This window comes from Fistularia commersonii, chromosome 7, assembly GCF_037954325.1.
Source record: "Fistularia commersonii isolate RoL2024-O1a breed Wild chromosome 7, RoL_Fcom_v1.0, whole genome shotgun sequence".
Taxonomy (NCBI): Eukaryota; Metazoa; Chordata; class Actinopteri; order Syngnathiformes; family Fistulariidae; genus Fistularia; species Fistularia commersonii.
The window spans coordinates 19,728,509-19,747,057 of record NC_141290.1 but is presented as its reverse complement, the minus strand read 5'-3'; the positions used below and the strand labels follow the sequence as shown (position 1 = coordinate 19,747,057).

General features: G+C 40.9%; 1 protein-coding gene across 1 annotated transcript; it reads left to right on the top strand.

The window, feature by feature from the left end:
* Nucleotides 1-5,137: 5,137 nt before the first annotated feature.
* Nucleotides 5,138-17,661, top strand: LOC147233031 (uncharacterized). The gene is made up of 8 exons (XM_086150284.1): nucleotides 5,138-5,430; nucleotides 5,497-5,576; nucleotides 13,764-13,797; nucleotides 13,917-14,006; nucleotides 14,698-14,740; nucleotides 15,582-15,667; nucleotides 16,790-16,832; nucleotides 17,410-17,661. The coding sequence occupies exons 1-8, from the start codon at nucleotides 5,138-5,140 to the stop codon at nucleotides 17,512-17,514; spliced, it is 774 nt and encodes a 257-aa protein (XP_086006410.1). The 3' UTR covers nucleotides 17,515-17,661.
* The last annotated feature ends 888 nt before the right edge of the window (nucleotides 17,662-18,549 follow it).

The window sequence follows — 18,549 nt, the reverse complement described above, 5'->3', positions numbered from 1 at the left end:
AGACTTGAGTCTGGATTTTTGTTATTTAGATCTATATTGTGTAGAATCAAGTCCTTTTCAACATATTTCAACTTTGGGCACCAGCTCTCGAGAAATCCAACGTTATTTACAAGATGGTCAAAAAGCTCCAACTTGACAAGATAAACAATTTTGGCTCATGAAACCCCATATCTTTGAAACTCAAGGCAGGATTTCAGCAGTTTTGAAAGATATTCTATAGATTCACGTCCTATTCAACACACATCATCGCCAGACACCAGCTCTTAAGAATTCCGAAGTGATTTACAAGTTTGTCCAAAATGCTTCAACTCAGCGAGATAAACATATTTGGCCCTCTGAGGCCTACATCTTTGAATCTTGCAGTCAGATTTCAGTGGTTTGGACATATTTTGTGTAGAATCACTTCCAATTCAACATAGTTCAGCTTTAGACACAAGCTCTTAAGAATTTGAAAGTTATTTACAAGTTGATCAAAAACGCTCTTGCTTGGCTGGATAAACACGTTTGCCCTACTATGGCCTATATCTATGAATCCTGCAGCTGGAATTCAATGACTTTGGCATATATTGTGTAGAATCACTGTTGTGAAAATTTTCTTTACTTTTCGAGGCTACTTTCAGAAAGTTTTTTCACATCTTTTGATATTTAAGGCCTTAAATTTACAAGTCCCTCCTTTCCCTAAACACTTAGGGTTACACTGAGGGTTAGGGTTATTAGATAAGCTCATCAGACCAGATTTTTTTTCCTTACCCTGACCATATTGAGTTTGTGTGATTTTGTCTGCAGTATGGCTTCGTGCCTAGAAAGTGTACTCCAGAAGCAGTGTTTGCTTTGAGAATGCTAACAGAAAAGCACAGAGAAGGCCAGAGGGAGCTGCATCATGATTTTGCAGACCTAGAAAAAGCGTATGACGAGGTGCCTAGGGAGGAACTCTGGTATTGTATGAGGAAACCTGGAGTGGCACAGCATGCCACAACAAACACAACATGTATCCTTAGTCACCTGGACCTGCTGTACATCCTTTCCATCTCTCTCTGTTTTGCCAACCTGCATAAATCATTCTCTCCCTCCTTACTGTCCAACTGAGCGATTCATTGTACTCCGTTTGTTTTGCCTTTTCTACCTCTATCTTTACCTTACAATGTATCTCCCTGTATTCCTATCTGTCCTCTTCAGTCCCTTCAGTGTCCCATTTCTCTTTGCTAACCACTTTCTCTGTTTCCTCAATCCATCACTAAGTCTCCTTATCTACTTTCCTTCCTGACGATACACCAAGTACTCTCCTACCTGTCTCCCTGATCACATTAGCTGTAGTTGTCCAGTCATCTGGAAGCCCTCCCTGGGCACCCAGAATCTTTCTCAACTCCTCCCTGAAAACCATACAACACTCCTCCCTTTTCAGCTTCCACCACTTTGGTGACAAGAAAGATCAAGAGGACAAAGGCGGTGCAAAGAACAGTCATCCCACAAACCACCATCCCATGCTGTCTGCCTACACCCTCACCTACAACTACTTTGCAGTCACTGTTTCTCTTTTAGGTTACCTTGTCTATACAAGATATAATCTACCTGCATGCTCCTACCTCCGCTCTTATATGTTGCCTTATGTTCCTGTCTTTTCTGGAAAAAAGTGTTCACTAGAGCCATTTCCATCCTTTTTGCAAAAACTACCACCATCTGCCCCTCTGCGCTCCTATTCTGTGTACCAAATCTGTCCATCACTTCTTCATCCCCTCTATTGCCTTCACCCACATGCCCATTGAAGTCTGCACCAATTTCCACTCTCATCTCTGGGGATATTCTGCATAGCTTCATCTAACTCAGGGGTGTTAAACAATTCGACCAGGCCCGCAGGATAATTTGAAAGTGAAAAAATGCTTAAAAGACAAGGATTTATTTTTTTTAATTAAGTGCAATTCAAGAATTTTCCGCTAGGAGGCGCATTATTTTGGTCAGAGTAGACGACAATCCGCATCACTGAGACGGACCAATCAGCAGACGTTATCAATGCACCACCTGTTGCTTGTTATGACGTTGTTTCTATCCTGTTCTCTACCTCCCCGCTACGCCCTCATTAGCCAAAATGTCGTTATCAAAACAGAGAAAAGTAGTTAAAAAGTGTAGAATTTTCAGAGAAAAATTGACTACGTCAACCTTTGTGCTTAGCGTGTTCGCAACAAGTTTCGGTATTTTAGGAATATACGGCGCCGCTACGAGACTTATCAGAGCGAAAAATGTGACAGCTTGTAAAGACAACTGAGAAGAGATAAGATCAACGAATTGCTGGCTGGTCTGAGGAAACAGCGTCCACTTTCACCCATAGCCGAGAAATCAGTGAAGCAGCGGTAAAAGCCAGCTAGCTAACTGCTAGCGAATATGCTAGCGAATATGTGCAATTTAAAGTTAAGTCACCAGCTTCACTACAAACTAGTATGATGGAATTCTACTGTTCATGCAACTCCATACATTTTCAGTATGTATTGTATGAGTATGCATGTTTCATGGATGACGTTTACACATTTACAGGACAGGTGAATACTCCAATCCTTACACATTTAATAGCACCCTTTTTAGTTTGGAGGGTGTAGGCAGGGATTCAATTTAGATTTTATATGCACATGTGTAAATGGTTTAAAAATCCCTTTCTTTATAAGTCTCATTTAATCTTAAAGTGCATTACTATATTTTTCAATACCAATTACTTGTTAAAGTTTTGTGCCTTTGTATGATCAGTGGGAGCTCATGATCACATGATTGCAATGCATACATGTGAATGATGGAAGTAAATTGCACTTTTGTCTAAGGAAATATGAGGTGTTTAATGAAATGTTTTGTAAAGGGATTGGTCATTAAATTCCAAGATTTTCTAATGTCCTTGTACTTCTTTACACCAAAACGGAGGAAAGATATGATATTTTGGTTATTTATTGTTGAATATGCTATTATTTTAATGTTCTGGCCCACTTGACATCTACCTAGGCTGTATGTGGCCCGCGATAAGAAATGAGTTTGACACCCCTGATCTAACTCATTCCAGAACATGTCTCCTTCTCTACACGATATATGTCTAACTCACATCCCATCTGCAGGGCACAGCCATGAACAACATTGAGCATCGTACCTTCAAATTCCAGTTTCAGACTCATAAGTCTATCTGACATTCCTGATAAACTCTTCCTTCAAGATAACTCCTACTCCATTTCTCTTCTTGTCAGCACCATGATAGTACAAATTAAAGCCTGCTCCTAAGCTTCCAGCCTTACTACCTTTCCACCTGGTCTCCTGGACACACAGTATATCCACTTTCCTTCTGTCAGTATCTCCTCTCGGCAGCCAAGAGGAGACACGGCTGGGCTCAATTCATAATCGGCGCCGGCTGCAGCAGCGGCCGCTAATCAAGAGCCCTATAAAGGGCATCGGCACGCTCTGCTTGGCGCTGGGGGATTGGCCCTGCCCTGCCCTGCCCTGCCCGGCCCGGCCCGGCCCGGACCGGACCGGACCCCTACCCTGCCTTGACCCCTTCCGAGATCCCGTCCTGCCTCCACCCAGCCTGGGGCCCGTCCTGGTGAGACCCAGCCCTGTGTGACTCTGTCTCGGGGCCAGGGAATTGCCAGCGACACCCAACCTGTCTGGATACCTAAATAAAGCGCTTCAACCCTGACTCCTGCCTCGAAGGTGTGGTTCCCTGCCCGAGTCCGCCCCCGTGACACCTTCTGCATCATGTCAACCAATTCTTTACCTTTTCCTGTCACAGTCACAATATTCAAAGTCCTTACTCTCAGTCCCAGTCTTTTGCATTTCCTCTCCTCTCTCTACTTCCAGACACTCCTTCCTCCTCTCCTTCTTTGACCAACAGTGGCCCAGTTTCAATTGGTTCCCGATCATCAGTATCAATGGCGGTCATTGCTAACCTGGGCCTCAACCGATCCAGTATGATCTAGCTATTATGTTTGGTTATGGCAAAAGTTTTATGCCGGATGCCCTTCCTGAAGCAACGCACTGCATTTATCCAGGCTCAGAGAGACACCAGCCCGTATCGCCCTGAGGCTGCATTTAATAATCAACACAGATAATTATTATTATTAACTAATTCTAGCTCCACTCACCACACCACAAATGATGCCCCATGGGAGGCTTGAGTAGAACAGTGCACAACACTATGCATTCATTACCCACTGTTTCATCATGGCTCCAACAGCAATGTCAGACGCATCGGTCGTCAATGCTATGGAAACTGCGGCTGCCAGGACGTGCTTTGCCCTATCAAAAGCCCGAGGCCATTCCAGAGTACAGTCGACCGTATCCTTTGCCTGTTCGGACCGCAAAGCCCCATAAAACAACCGAAGGAGGTGGGAAGCGTGAGGGAAGAAACGAAGAAACTTATGTTCAAAAACTCCTGCAACACCTTGACCGAGGCCGGGCCACGAAAAGCTACCACTTGCACCTTTGAAGGCAACAGGACCGCAGAAGTCAATTACTGGCAGTCTGAACTGGTTGACTATGAGGTCATAGTCGTCTAAACAACGGCAAACCTGTGTCAGGCCCTCAAGGTACTCGTCAGCTGATGGGTTGGCCACCAGAATGTCGTTTACATAGACAAACACAAATGTAATGTCGTGCAGCTCCAAGCCCATGAGCCTCTGGAAGGTCTGGCAGCTCAATCCAAAACGCATGCGCAGAAACTCAAAAAAACAAAATGGGGTGATCACCACTGTCTTGGGCACGTCATTCGCACGCACAGGCACCTGGTGATAACCGCACACCAGGTCCACCATGGAAAAGATGGTCACACCCAACAGCCACACAGAGAAATCCTGAATGTGGGCACGAGGTAGCGGTTGTTCGCACTGACATTGTTTAACCTGCATCAGCCTTGGGCTGTTGGACCGCCTCATAATCCCCAGACACCATGTCACAATTGACAAACCGTTAACAGCGTTCAGCTGCGGGCCGCTGCCTCTGGCCTGTATGTCTGCTCGCTTTGGAGGGAGCAGGCTCCTCTGCGAGCCAGAGTCCACCAGAAATCATCTTCCTAACCTGGAGTCCCTGATAAATAGCAGCTCAGTGTGTCCGCTGGCATCCACGGCTGCCACTTGATCGCCTCTGGACGGTCACTCCGGCCACTGCAGCTGGATCCATGTTCCCAGGCACTGTCTGCGGGTACTCCGACGTCACACTCTGGATGGATAGCTGCCTGGTAGCAGGCAGGACACTGACACCCTGGCACAAACCGGTGGCCAGATACCAGGATTTAGCCAAGACTGCACACACCAGAGGTGGAAGCTGGTGCAGGAAGATGTGCGGGAGAAGGAAACCTCTGTTGTCCAATCTATGCAGCAACAGCATGTTGTCCATCAAGTCCACGGTGGTCCCATTGCCCAAACGGGACAGGGACAAGAGTCTGCCCGCCCATTCCACGGCAGACAGACTGTACCTCCTGAGCAGAAGCTATTTGAGGGTGGCGTATTTGTCGTGACGTGGTGAGTCCCCTTACAGCTGCAAAACTTGCCATGTGGACCACTTGTACAACGCAGTGACGATGAGGAAGTACCTGACGCTGTCCGATACAATTCCACGTAGGTGGAAAAGCGTCCGGAAAAGCCGTGTTGCTCTGGCAGAACTCTGGGAGCAAGAACGGGCGGCTGTGGGAGTTGGGTTGACTTGGTCCCACACTCGGTCCGAGTCAGATATGTCCCGAACGGTGTCACCAATGTGGTGTGAGAAGGAGAGATTGCAGAGACAAACAAGTTCTTACTTTAATTCCCCAAATACCAACAAAAACATTGAACTCCCGAGATCGAATATATACCCGGCTTAAACCACAACCCCCAGCCCCTAGTCCCATGGGCTGAGAGGCCACGCCCCTTAGCGTACGCCACAACACCTTTTTTTTTTTACCCTGTCTGCTGCTGCTCCTTCAACAAGGGCCACATGTGACGGTAACAGTAAAAATATAACAAAATTTAAACAAATGTAATATAAAATAAATGGAACTACTTCTTAATGTTAAAAAAACTCTGAATGTATTACTCATTCAAATCCAAAATGTTACATATAAATTTGCATAGATGTAAAAATATTATGGTTACTACATAAATCCTTTTATATTGTCATGTCAAGAAATCCACATTACTCCAGCAATCAGTGATCAAACCATCCAATTCAATAAAGAAAAATATCATCCAACACTGGTTATGACATTATCTTTTGTCACCTTTTTGGCACAATCGTGAGGGGCATTAAACACAATAAGTACAACCAAGAATTGCTAACAACATTTGTGATAGATGTAGAATTTACGAAAACAAATGGCTGCACAGCCTTGCAGATTTGTCTGTCAATACACAAACCCGTAAACACTAACTACATTGCTGATGTATTTTTCGCACGATAAGGCGCACTCAAAATCCTTACATTTTCTCAAAAATCGGCCATGCACCTTATAACCTGGTGCACCTTATGTATGATTCTTGTTATGCTTACTGTCCTCGAACCAATTTTATGTGGTACACTGAGCTCTTCGATAAGCGACACTGCCGCATAACACAAAAGACATCTGCATCAACTTTTCTCTTCCTGGACATTTGGGGATCATTTGTTTTTCTTAATTTGACTGGTTGAAAATCGCATTGATGTGGATACACTGCAATTTACTGGCGGGATGCTGTCACTTCACGGGTAACATGAGCAACAAGAATTGTGGGAAATATTTGCTAACTTGGCCACAAGTCAAATGAGGGATGACGACAACCCTCCACACTGATCCTCTTTCTGATAACTATCAGGTACAGCTCTTGTGAAGGTGAGCATTTCAACCACAGCAGTGCTACCATGGACATAAAGGTTGTCAATGTTGACAAACTACCTCTCACAAATGGCTTGAACTTCAGTTTGATTCACTGCACCCATATTGCCTGGGTCAGAGAGATCGTATCGAGTGAAACGACAAATCTGTTCTCCGTCCGCGATTTGGAGGCGTCAAACAGTTTGCCAAGGGGTCTTCAAGGACAGCCTGTCTGCATCAATGTTTCATTTTTCAGATCTGTACAAAAGCTTGAATGGAAAAAATAGACAATGCCGCAAGCCATCTGTAACTTGCTGCTGGAAGTTTCACAATAGTCAAGATCTATATCAGTGTGTTACTGTCAGTACCACAGTGAAGTAATTCCCATAGAGATAATCAGAAAACTTTTCAGTTACTGACAACTTTAGGGCCAAAAATTTCAACTGGTGGGTGACTGGTAGCGACTTAAAGTACGAGATAGTCCTCTGCTTGCATTGGGTGTAACGTGAAGCTGGTCCTCTTGTTATTGACAAAGAACGCCAAAGAACATCAATGTAAAGTATATAAGGCTTCTGAGGATCCACTAAGCCAAATCCAGGAGCAGCACATTAAACACAAATTGGAGTGCCAACGATTTAGAAATGATGTACTTCACCTTATTGAACCTTGAAAATCCAGTATGACCAACAGCCTAGGGTGAAGATTCCAGAATCACCCAAAACTCGCCATTGTGTCATGGCTGAGGTTCCCAACTGACTGGATTCAAAAAATTTCAGTTCATTGGTTCTGCATGATGAGTTCATCACATACAGTTGGTCTCATTCCTCTCACCAGCGATGTCATTGTGGGCAAATTGCAGTATTCCACTGACTGCACCTCTGACAATTTTTGCCTGGAATGATCTCTGAGGCTGATGAATATTCATTGTACCAAGGATCAGATACATCATGTGACCCAGGTCAACTGTTTCCTCTATGGAGAGGCAGTACAGATTGATTACGAGTTAGCGCCGGCGACTACTGACCACTAGATTCTCAAGTGAAAGTGCCAATCATTGAGCCATTGGTGAAACTGTCCTCAAAGTTCATATTCATCATTTCAGTATTGATCAGTGGCTGGGTTGATGTTCAGTTAATATTAATCAGATTGATGAACAGGCACCAAACTTTTTGTATTCAGTGTAGTGCAGGCAAAATATGCTTTGCCTATACTAAGTTCAGGCTGTGAAACTGACAAATTACACAAAGCCAATTGATGGCTGGAATGCAAAACCTCCTATCTGCAAATTTTTCGATTTTGGGCTTTTGCATTGAATGGTGAGAAATGGGATGGCTCCACATTTTCAGTCTGTCTGCAAGATAATCCCACCCTTTCTTTTGACATAAATGTCACATAACAAAACTCCTACGTGCACAATGAAGCAGGAAAAATTAGGAAAAAAAACACTTATTTGCATTGTTAGTGGTGAAAATACATGCTATGTATTCTTAAATTATAACATAGAAACAGAGTCTGTGAACAATAGAATACTCTTAAATATCTTTAACAAAGACCATACTATAATCAAATGATCATTTCCTGAAAAAAGTGTTTTTTTTCAGATAGGAGGTTTTGCGTTCCAGCAAATGCAATGTTGTCCACTGAGTTAACTGGAAAAAAGGACAAGTCAAACTTGAAGTCAAACTTGAATGCCAGATGTCTTTTCCTCATTGATGGCTAGTTGACATCTGAATGCAAACAGTTGCTGCAAACATTATGATTTGGGAATTATTATAAATATCATTCATAATGGTAAATTCTTGGTATCTATGCGAAGAACTGATACTAAAACTTTATTTTCAAAATTTCAAAAGTGTAATTTTCAAAGTCATTTCTCCCATCTGTTCTGTTATTTAAATGTAATTACCCTCCAGTCTGTTGGCAATTTGAAAAGTGTCATTGCATATCAGCCATTCAATCATTTCAATCAAATTGAATATACAATGGGGTAAAAAAAAGTATTTAGTCGGCCAGCAATTGTGCAAGTTCTCCCACATAAAAAGATGAGAGAGGCCTGTAATTTTCATCTTAGGTTCACTTCAACAATAGGAGACAGAATGCGAAAAAAAAAATCCAGAAAATCACATGATCTGATTTTTAAAGAATTTATTTGCAAATTATGGTGGAAAATAAGTATTTGGTCAAGAACAAAAGAACAAAATTAAATTCTTTGTTGTATACCCTTTGATGGCAATGACAGAGGTCAAATGTTTTCTGTAAGTCTTCACAAGGGCCACTCCAGGACCTTGAAATGCTTCTTTCGAAGCCACTCCTTTGTTGCCCGGCCGGTGTCATCTTCAATGCCCTTGCTGATGGAAGGAGGTTTTCACTCAAAATCTCACAATACATGGCTCCATTCATTCTATCCTTTACACAGATCAGTCATCCTGGTCCCTTTGCAGAAAAACAGCCCCAAAGCATGATGTTCCTACGCCCATGCTTCACAGTAGGTATGGTATTATTTGGATGCAACACAGCATCCCTTCACAACAAGTTGAGTTTTTACCAAAAAGTTCTTTTTTGGTTTAATCTGACCATAGGACATTCTCCCAATACTCTTCTGGATCATCCAAATGCTCTCTAGCAAACTTCAGACGAACCTGGACATGTACTGGCTTAAGCAGGGGGACACGTCTGGCACTGCAGGATTTAAGTCCCTGGCGGCATGGTGTGTTACTGATGGTAGCCTTTGTTACTTTGGTCCCAGCTCTCTGCAGGTCATTCACTAGGTCCCCCCGTGTGGTTCGGGGATTTTGCTCACCGTTCTTGTGATCATTTTGACCCCATGGGGTGAGAGCTTGCGTGCAGCCACAGATCAAGGAAGATTATCAGTGGTCTTGTATCTCTTCCATTTTCTAATAATTGCTCCCACAGTTGTCTTCCCAGCCTGGTGCAGGTCTACAATTTTGTTTCTGGTGTCCTTTGACAGCTCTTTGGTCTTGGCCATGGTGGAGTTTGGAGTGTGACTGTTTGAGGTTGTGGACATGTGTCTTTTATACTGATAACAGTTCCAACAGGTGCCATTAATACAAAACGTGTGGGGGACTAAGGCACCTCTTACAAAAGAAGTCACAGGTCAGTGAGAGCCAGAAATATTGCTTGCTTGTAGATGACAAAATACTTATTTTCCACCATTATTTTCAAATAAATTCTATAAAAATCAGATGATGTGATTTTCTGGATTTTCTTTTCACATTCTGTCTCTCATAGTTGGAGTGTACCTATGATGAAAATGACAGGCCTCCATCATCCGTTTAAGTGGGAGGACTTGCACAATTGGTGGCTGACTAAATACTTTTTTGCCCCACTGTATTATATTTACACTTCCAATATTCAATCGTTCATTATGTATATCATATCCTCAAATCGGGGTTGCGAAGGGCTGGAGCCTATCAGAGGTGTCAATGGGCGGGAGGCGGGATACACCCTGGAAGCATCGCCATGTCCACACATAAAGATATACAATGTTTTTCGACTTAGGGAAAAAACGGAGAACTCTTGCAGAAACAGAAGTTGATAGCGACCCACCCTGTTGGACACAAACCAGGTGTTAAGCACCACACACTTCCAAAAATCCGTCCATCTATCCATCCTCTGCCGTTTATCCTCCCCTCAGGATCACAGGGGATGCTGGAGCCTATCCCTGCTTTCATTGGGTGAGAGGTAGGGAACACCCTGGACTGCTCGCCAGTCAATATACTGTAGAGACAAACAGCCATTCACTCACTCATTCTTCATCTAGGAGGCTTATAAATGGTACACCCTACACAAACAATGTAGAGTCCTTGCCATGTACCAGGGCCAATGTGATAGTGGCTTCCACGTGGAACCTTCCGAATACCTCCAGTAACAAGGAGATCACTGAGTTAGTTTTCTGTTTATCTGCCAAACAATTGGGAGGGTATCCTACTAAGAGCACCAACTAGTGACTCCATGTTTTTGCTTGAAGACGACAATGCCTATGTGGCAAAACATGGAGGTGGGTATTTGAGAGGAGCCATCTACTCGATAAAAACCTGAATCATGGTTAGTTACTGGAGAGCCGTGCAAGGCACAGCTATAACTGCTGGTTACAAGCACCATGTTTGAGAACAAGGTTGCTCGGAAGTTTACGTTGTACCAGAACACCTTAAGTCAAAGCTTAATGGTTGTTTTTATAGTTCTGTCTTTGGATTGAAGGAGTTGAATCTGGTTGCAAGGAAGTCCAATTGACATGTCTGTGACATTCAAATTTTTGGTTGATTGACTTGTGAATGTTGTGAATGGAGTAGCCTGGTTGAATTCTGGGGGACATTCTTCACTTTCTATGGGAGGACCTGAAACCTGAGTGGTCCATGTTCAGAACCTCCTTTTGAGAAGGTTTCTTTCCCCAGCTGTGGTCTTTCTCCAGCAGTGCGTACTATGGTGTTGACCTGAGATGCTTTGATTGGACAGGGGTAGCGAAGTAGACCTTCAAGCAGCAGAATAACGCCTTGTAGGCATGGCTGACCTGCGAGTCATAAAAGGCTGCAGCTCATCTTTGCAGGTGAGGAGAGATTTTAGGTCATAGAGAAAAATTTTCAATTGGCCTTGAGGAGGCTCTGGAAAAACTGTCAGATAACACAGGATAGGGATACAGAACTTGACCAGGCTGTTTACATTGTGGTCGGACACTTGGTAACCTCAAACCCAAGACTCTCCTCAGCAGAATGAGAGTCTCAAGTCCTACATGAAGTTATCTGATGAGCCCACATGCATAGATATGCATATACACCTCTCCAAATTTTCCTCCGCTTACTCCCTGCTCTCACTTTCACCTCCCTTTCACAACTATTGACATAATAACTCAATATTTTTCATTATTAGTCCTACCACTAATCATAATTAATAATTCCCTATAATTAAGTACTCTAAATACATCACATATATCACATAAAAATTAAAGACCAGTAAAACTTACCAATGTCTTTTCTGGTCCCCTAGACAATTTTTTTTACAATGAGATAAGGGAGGGGTTCAAATTTTCAGTGTTTGCAAAAGTCAGTTACAACATCAATTAGATCTTTTAATTCATAGCCTTCCAGCCATTTAAATTTTAGTGATAAATTTCCATTAATTTATTGTAATATGATAATCTTCAGAATATGATGAAGCAGATCAAACAGCCTTCAGCAAAACACTTTGATATGATAACAGCAAATTATGCCGCTTTGGGGAATAGTATTCAGTTGGGATAAAGGCGATTAAGGTGATTAGATGAACAAACAAATGTGCTATATGAGGCCCACTCTGGGAGAACCAGCATTCTGGATCCTCCAATTGAAGAACATGACTGTGGAGATGAGGAAGCCCATATCAGTCCTGATTACTGGTGAGGACCCTTATCTGTGTTGTTTACCTCTCCTTTTATCCGTTATCCTTTTTTTCACAGGAAATTTTGTGTATTTTTCTTCTGCAAAATTTACATTTTTTCCTTTTTTTATTTCACAGCCTTTGTCCTGTTGAGAGGAAATGGTAAGAAATCAAATGTACTAGATTTCCACTGGGCTTTGCCTCAACTGTAACATAAAAGAAAAAAGAAAAATAGCAATAATGTGAATAAATGGAGTACAACTTGATGATTTTGACTGAAAATAATGTACTCTGAAAGAACACCATGATTGTTGTGAGTTAAATTTGACCAAAAACATCAAGGCTTTCCTAATGTGGTCACTCTCCCTCTTTGTTATCGTCTATGGAAGGAAATTCTACCCAATCACACATGAAATATCTCAAAGGTTATTCAGTATACCACTGAATTCCACCTATTTATCTTTCAAGGCCTCTAACATTTTTATGTTCTGTCACAAAAGTGTGAGAGGAGATTTGTTCCGTCCTTGCCATAAAATATAAAAATAAATCACGGAAAGGATGCATAGACCATAGAGGAACAGTTGGTAAAAATGCATGTTCAGGTTGCAGTTCTCAAACTCAGGTTAACACATTTAGGAAGAATTGTCTGCTATGTGTTTTGTCTGTTCAAGAGACTGTTTAACAATAACCTAAATGACTTTAACCACATCAGTGAAGAAGACACGTTTCCTCAGCAAGCTCACTACCTCAATTCCAAAGCAAGCAAGCAAATTTGTGCTCGATTTGACTTCATGTTAACGGCCTCTAAATTTGCTGCTTCGTTCTTGCTCCTTGGGCTTAAAAAACAACTGCAAAGTTATTTCTTGCCAAGAAAATCTCATATTTATCAAGAAACAGAAGTGCATTACTTGGGAAGTCTATATATGTCCATTTGTCACATTGGGGGAATCTACTGTCACTTTTCTTTATCTGCGCATGCCCTTTGGTCTCTGCATATTTGTTGCACAAATATTGCCATCTTTTGCATCAAATGCTCTCCTCTGCATAAAATTCAGGCTACCACTTTCCAAGACCTACTGGTCACTTGCATGTCTTGATACGCCTTTCTAGATGTGTCTCTCACACAAGAGCAAAATTTGGTAGTTTTGTTTTTGCAACTATGGGAGCTGCTTTTTGTAGAGAATATAGACAACTTAGTAAAGGCATATTATACGTTTTCACCCAGGAATTCATGCACCATAGTTGATTCTCATTTCTTTAGCCTTTCTCAAAGAAAATAATTCACACTTTGTGAGAACTGCAGATGTTAAATTATAGTCTCTTTACCAAATGTATACATTTCAGGAATCGATTTGAAAAAGGCAGTTAATGTTCTTTACATAAAGACCTTTCAGAACAATGTTAGTCATGTAACCTACTGTAATTGTTTAAAATTGATTATAATATTTCTGAATAATGATTGGATATTTAAATTCTTCCTGTTCAAAGCTGTTATTTGACTCAAGTTATTAGGATAACAAATTAATCAAATACATTTGACTGAATTAACTCACATATTCCCAACACTATCAACAGTAACTGCTGGTTTTTCCTATTATTGTGTTTTCAGTTGTTGAGTCTCACCCTCCTGCAGGGCTCTCAAGGTCAGAAACCATCTCAACTCCACCAAGCACTCAGTTTCTATTATTCAGTTCTCATGTTTCTCATAATCATGCCTTTCTCACCTGTTACATCTTTCAAAAAACATTGTCTTTTTTACCAGGAGTCCACCAAATACCATTGTTTTGGATGAAATGGCAGGATCTCAAATGGTGATTGATCTGTCAAAAGAGATTCGTGCTATGTATGAAAGGTAAGGAAGCGCTGAAGCAATACGGCAACTGATTTCCCAGTTTCCACTGAAAGTCACCCAAAAGACTCCAATATCCAATCGTCCCCCTTCCCACTTAAGAATCAGAAAATAAAACCGTTGAAAACTCGACTTCTTTCAACTTTTGACTCAGTAATATCAACATTTTTTACATACATTTCTAAAACAGCTAAAGTTCTTCAGATCCTTAATTCCAGAGGGTCTTCAGCCCCAGATGTGAGGACTCAATCTTAACACTATATAATGCTTAGATAATAATTAAATCATTTACCGAAAGAGAGGACTTGCTTATCTGTTTTAAAAAACTTTGTTATTGAAATGGTTTCATACTTTGTCAAGCTGCATCTTACAGACATATTTAATGACGTTTAGATCATCTGTGGTTCAATTCTTCCCCACAAGTGATCTGCATCAGCTCGGGCAACTGGGTTGGAAACAGAAACTATTCTGGAACTGCATTGTAGGCAAAGTTTAAGCAGCCACTGATCTGTAGATCCACATTTGATTGGCTGAAAATACAATGATCAACATTTTTTAAGCTTTGGACATTCCTTGGTGTCGCAAACAAACAAACACAATTTTGATATACCACTATATAGACAACCAAAACGATGTCTATATAGTAGTTATCTTGATTGAACTTCATTTATTGTATTCATTCTGTGTGTTGAAGCTCTGGTTTAACAGAAAAGGAAATCAGTGACCTGCATCTAACGGTGAGTATTATGGAAGCACCCCGTGATATTTGTGTCTGAAAGGTTTTGTATTGACTGGTGTCCTGACTTAATGCCTCCACATGCTCCACCAAAAAAGGATACATTTGTTCATTTTCTGGATATGTCAAGAAGAAGAACAGTTTGTTCTGGCAATGGAGTGTAAAACCACTGCTGAAGTCCCCGAGGGCCCGCAACACATGTCACACACACTAAGTATTGTGGTAGTCTGATAGAAGGTACAACAATATAGCTATAGCACGGTTACAGTGCCAGAGGGTTAAACAGTCTTGTTGATAGTTGTTTCATACTTTTTATGCAAGTGTCCAGCTGCTGCAACAGGATGTGTGGTGCTGGGATTGATTTCCTCCTCCTAGGGTCACCACTCTGACAATGAAAATTTGACAAGAAAGAATCCCTATCTTTTGGGACAGACATTCTTTCCTCCACGCAACATTGGGGCTATCTTTTGCCAAGAATTACTATCCGTTTGCATGTCTTTATGTGCCTTACTGGTTGTGTCATATAGGTTTTCATACTTCTTCACCGCTACTGATCCAACCTTATGCATCACTGTAAAAACGGTAATGACGACCCTACTGGTTTTTAGCATTAACCAGTCCGGATTTAAATTTCACTTAATCATTTTTAGACTGTACATGAAGGAACAGTTCTGCCTAGATGATGTATCAAGAACAAGCTGCAAGACATCCCAAACCAGGAATGTGAGAATATAAATGTGTAATTTTGTTCTCACTACCCTGGGAAAGAGAACAACTGTTTCTATTCTTTGAGCTCAGGTACAGGTCTTTTATTGACATGTTCTTTTTTTTTTTGGTTGTAGAGCTTGAGTCCTGCCGATATCAAGGCTGGATTGCAGATAATAACCAAACGCACAAAAGACCTGCTTCCAATGTTTGCGAACAGACAGTAAGTGTCCATTATTCATGAACAGTTGGTGTAAGTGTTACAAATACTGATCTCTTCCACAATGGATCACGCCAGGGACAATGAGCAATACATTGGAATGACTATGAGTCTTTGGACCAAGAATACTAAAGGGATATCTGCTTAACCCCAGAACACGAATGTCACCCACACAGAACACGAATGTCACCCACACAGATCTTGTCATGTGATTTTCATTGTGTTGCCATTGTCTGAGTTTAATGGGTCCTTGGGTTGCTTCAGGCTGCTCACTGATGTTATTAATTTTATGTTTGTTCCCCTCCTCCCATTGGCCCATCTATAAATTGATGACAACTGTATTTTATCCAGGATATTGTATTGGGTAAAATATACCCCAACATTAGTGATGGTGTTACTTATTTTAACGTTAGTGTTCAAGGGTTAACCCTGAGTTTATTGGAAAACTTACTTTTGATCAAGTTTGCCCCATAATATCTGAAGTTGTATAGAGTATAAAGTTGTATTATGATGCCCCGTAATATAGTTGTTTCTCAGCGTGTCACCTTGCCATTACTCAGCAAGTTTTAGCCAACTTCATTAATTTGGTTCGACTCTGCAGAAGCTACTCTGGCGTTTCTACTCAGTTCAATTAATTTGGGTGTCAGATTTCTTTTCCTATTTGATAGTTAGCAGACATCTTAGTCCAAACAGTTGCTGCAAACTTGATGGTTTGTGAAATGCAGATTTTCACAAATAGTATAGCTAGTGGGTTACCTTGAATGTGAATATTCTCAGTCATGCATTTGATGTAGTTGTTAATGTGTCTTTGTAACTACTCTTACTTTAGGTTATTTAGGATTTTTCTTCCGACAATTTCACAAACCTGAAGCATATTCAGCTGCTCACAACTAGTTTTAGCCACACTTTCATTGTCTCCTCCAACATTTTGGTGATAGATCATGATCTGAAAAACTGCAAACGGAAAACATTACTTTTTAAAATGACATCAAGCTATTACTGCTGTAGAAAATGTATGATAATGTCAGCAGGAAAAACATGCAAACCGACCACACAGACTTTGATATAATACAATTATAACTGCTTCTCCATTTTTTGTTAACTCAACCTTTGGTTTCTCCTCAGGTTGCTTTCACCTATACCAGATATAACCCTGCTGAGTGAGGAGGTGAGTGTGATTTATGATTTTACATGGTCTCACTGTCTGTCAGTTTTTATGTGGTGTGTGGTGTGTGTTTAGATCTTTACACAGCAAAAAGCAAGAAATGTGTTTGTTTTCTGGAGGTGGTAAGAACAAGAGCAAAGTTCATTCTGGCTATGACAGGATTTCATACTTTGTAAAAAAACACAAGTGTGGAAAACCTGGGAAGTCTTTTTAAAATCAGCCCACTGCATCATGTAATGAGGACCGAGCAATGTGAGAATCTGACTGAAGCAGCAACAGTGGTCGGCAACAACATCAAACGGTCACCATTTTCTTTGCACATTATATTTTTGCCTTAGCAATGTAGACGTCTTTTGCAAACCAAGCTGTTTCTGTGCACAACATTAAGGCTACCTCTTTTGAAGATTTCCAAGCCATTTACATTTTTATATGCGTTGCTACATGTGATATGTATTGTCATACTTCTTCACTGCCTCGGCCAGTGGATTATCAAAACTTGTGATCACTGTACAACCTCCTGATCCAGTGGAAAAGTGGGAATGACAGCTATCCCCCTTCAGTTTTGTTTTTTTTGTTCCAGGAAATAACGGGACTCGGCATGATGGACGGTCTGGCCCTTATAGAGTCCCAGTTGGAGCAGCTTCTCGAGATTTATAAAAGGTCAGGAAGGGATGAGGATCCTTGATTTTCATCAAAAATTACGGACTGTTTATAAGTTCAGTTCTTCGGATGTGTTTTTTTCTTTTTCATATTGGCATTGTTGATTAATAATTAATCAATTTACCCCATATATTTTGATTCTTACTGTCTATATTTCTGTTTATATGTTGAATTATAATCAAATTTCAACTTTTCTATCATTGTCCATCATATTTTTTCTGTTGCTTTTGTCTTCAGTTTGGGTTTCAATGATGAAGATCTGAAAGCAATTGATGCAGAGGTTAGTGTCTCTCCATTGACCTTTGAAACGTTTTTCATTTAAATCAAGTGTGTGTCCAAACAGATATGTGTTCCTGTGGTTACAGCCCCTCAAAGTTCTCTATGCTAGTCTACTGAAGTTGCAGAAGTACCGCCTTCAGCTGAAATCAGCATTAGGAAAATAATGATCTAAAAAAATGGTGGGCCAGATTCAATATATTGATTCCATACATACAACACAACTGTTCATTTTTGACATATTAAAGAATAGACTTGCATTTGTTTTGTCTTGTAATATTTCCTAAATAATTTTGTCTTTATCCAACAGATTTCAACTTTTGACCCTGAAGTCACTAGCCTGCTTCAGAGCTCAGCCTATCATTGTTCTCTTTTCAGAATCACATGGTCAACATTTTCATGGTGCTCTGAGGGTCTATTTTATTAATTTCTAACTGACATACATGTGGTAAACAGGATATGAAACATGCAAAATGTTGTCATCTATAAAAAAAAATAACCGTCAGAGGATTTTAGGGTTTTGAACAAGGACTTGATTGTCACAGTTGGTCAACTACAGCCTTTCACACTTGTCAAAAGACACAAGCCAACTGACTTAAAAGTCACTCAATATTGGATGATACCAAATTTATAGATTAGTTTGAAATGAGATCTGTCAAAATTATTTTTGTCATGTGCATTTATCCAGCGTATTTAGATATGAGACCATCTCTGTTTGGGGAGGGTAATCTCTGTATTCCCTCTCTTTTTGCTAAGTGTTAATGTCAGATTACGTGATTATTAA

Coding starts and splice junctions, on each gene's coding strand:
- LOC147233031 (XM_086150284.1), top strand. CDS start 5,138: ATGTTCCCAGGCACTGTCTGCGGGTACTCCGACGTCACACTCTGGATG. Junction 5,577..13,763: donor GCTGTCCGATACAATTCCAC/GTAGGTGGAAAA, acceptor TTGTGTTTTCAG/TTGTTGAGTCTCACCCTCCT. Junction 13,798..13,916: donor CCTCCTGCAGGGCTCTCAAG/GTCAGAAACCAT, acceptor CTTTTTTACCAG/GAGTCCACCAAATACCATTG.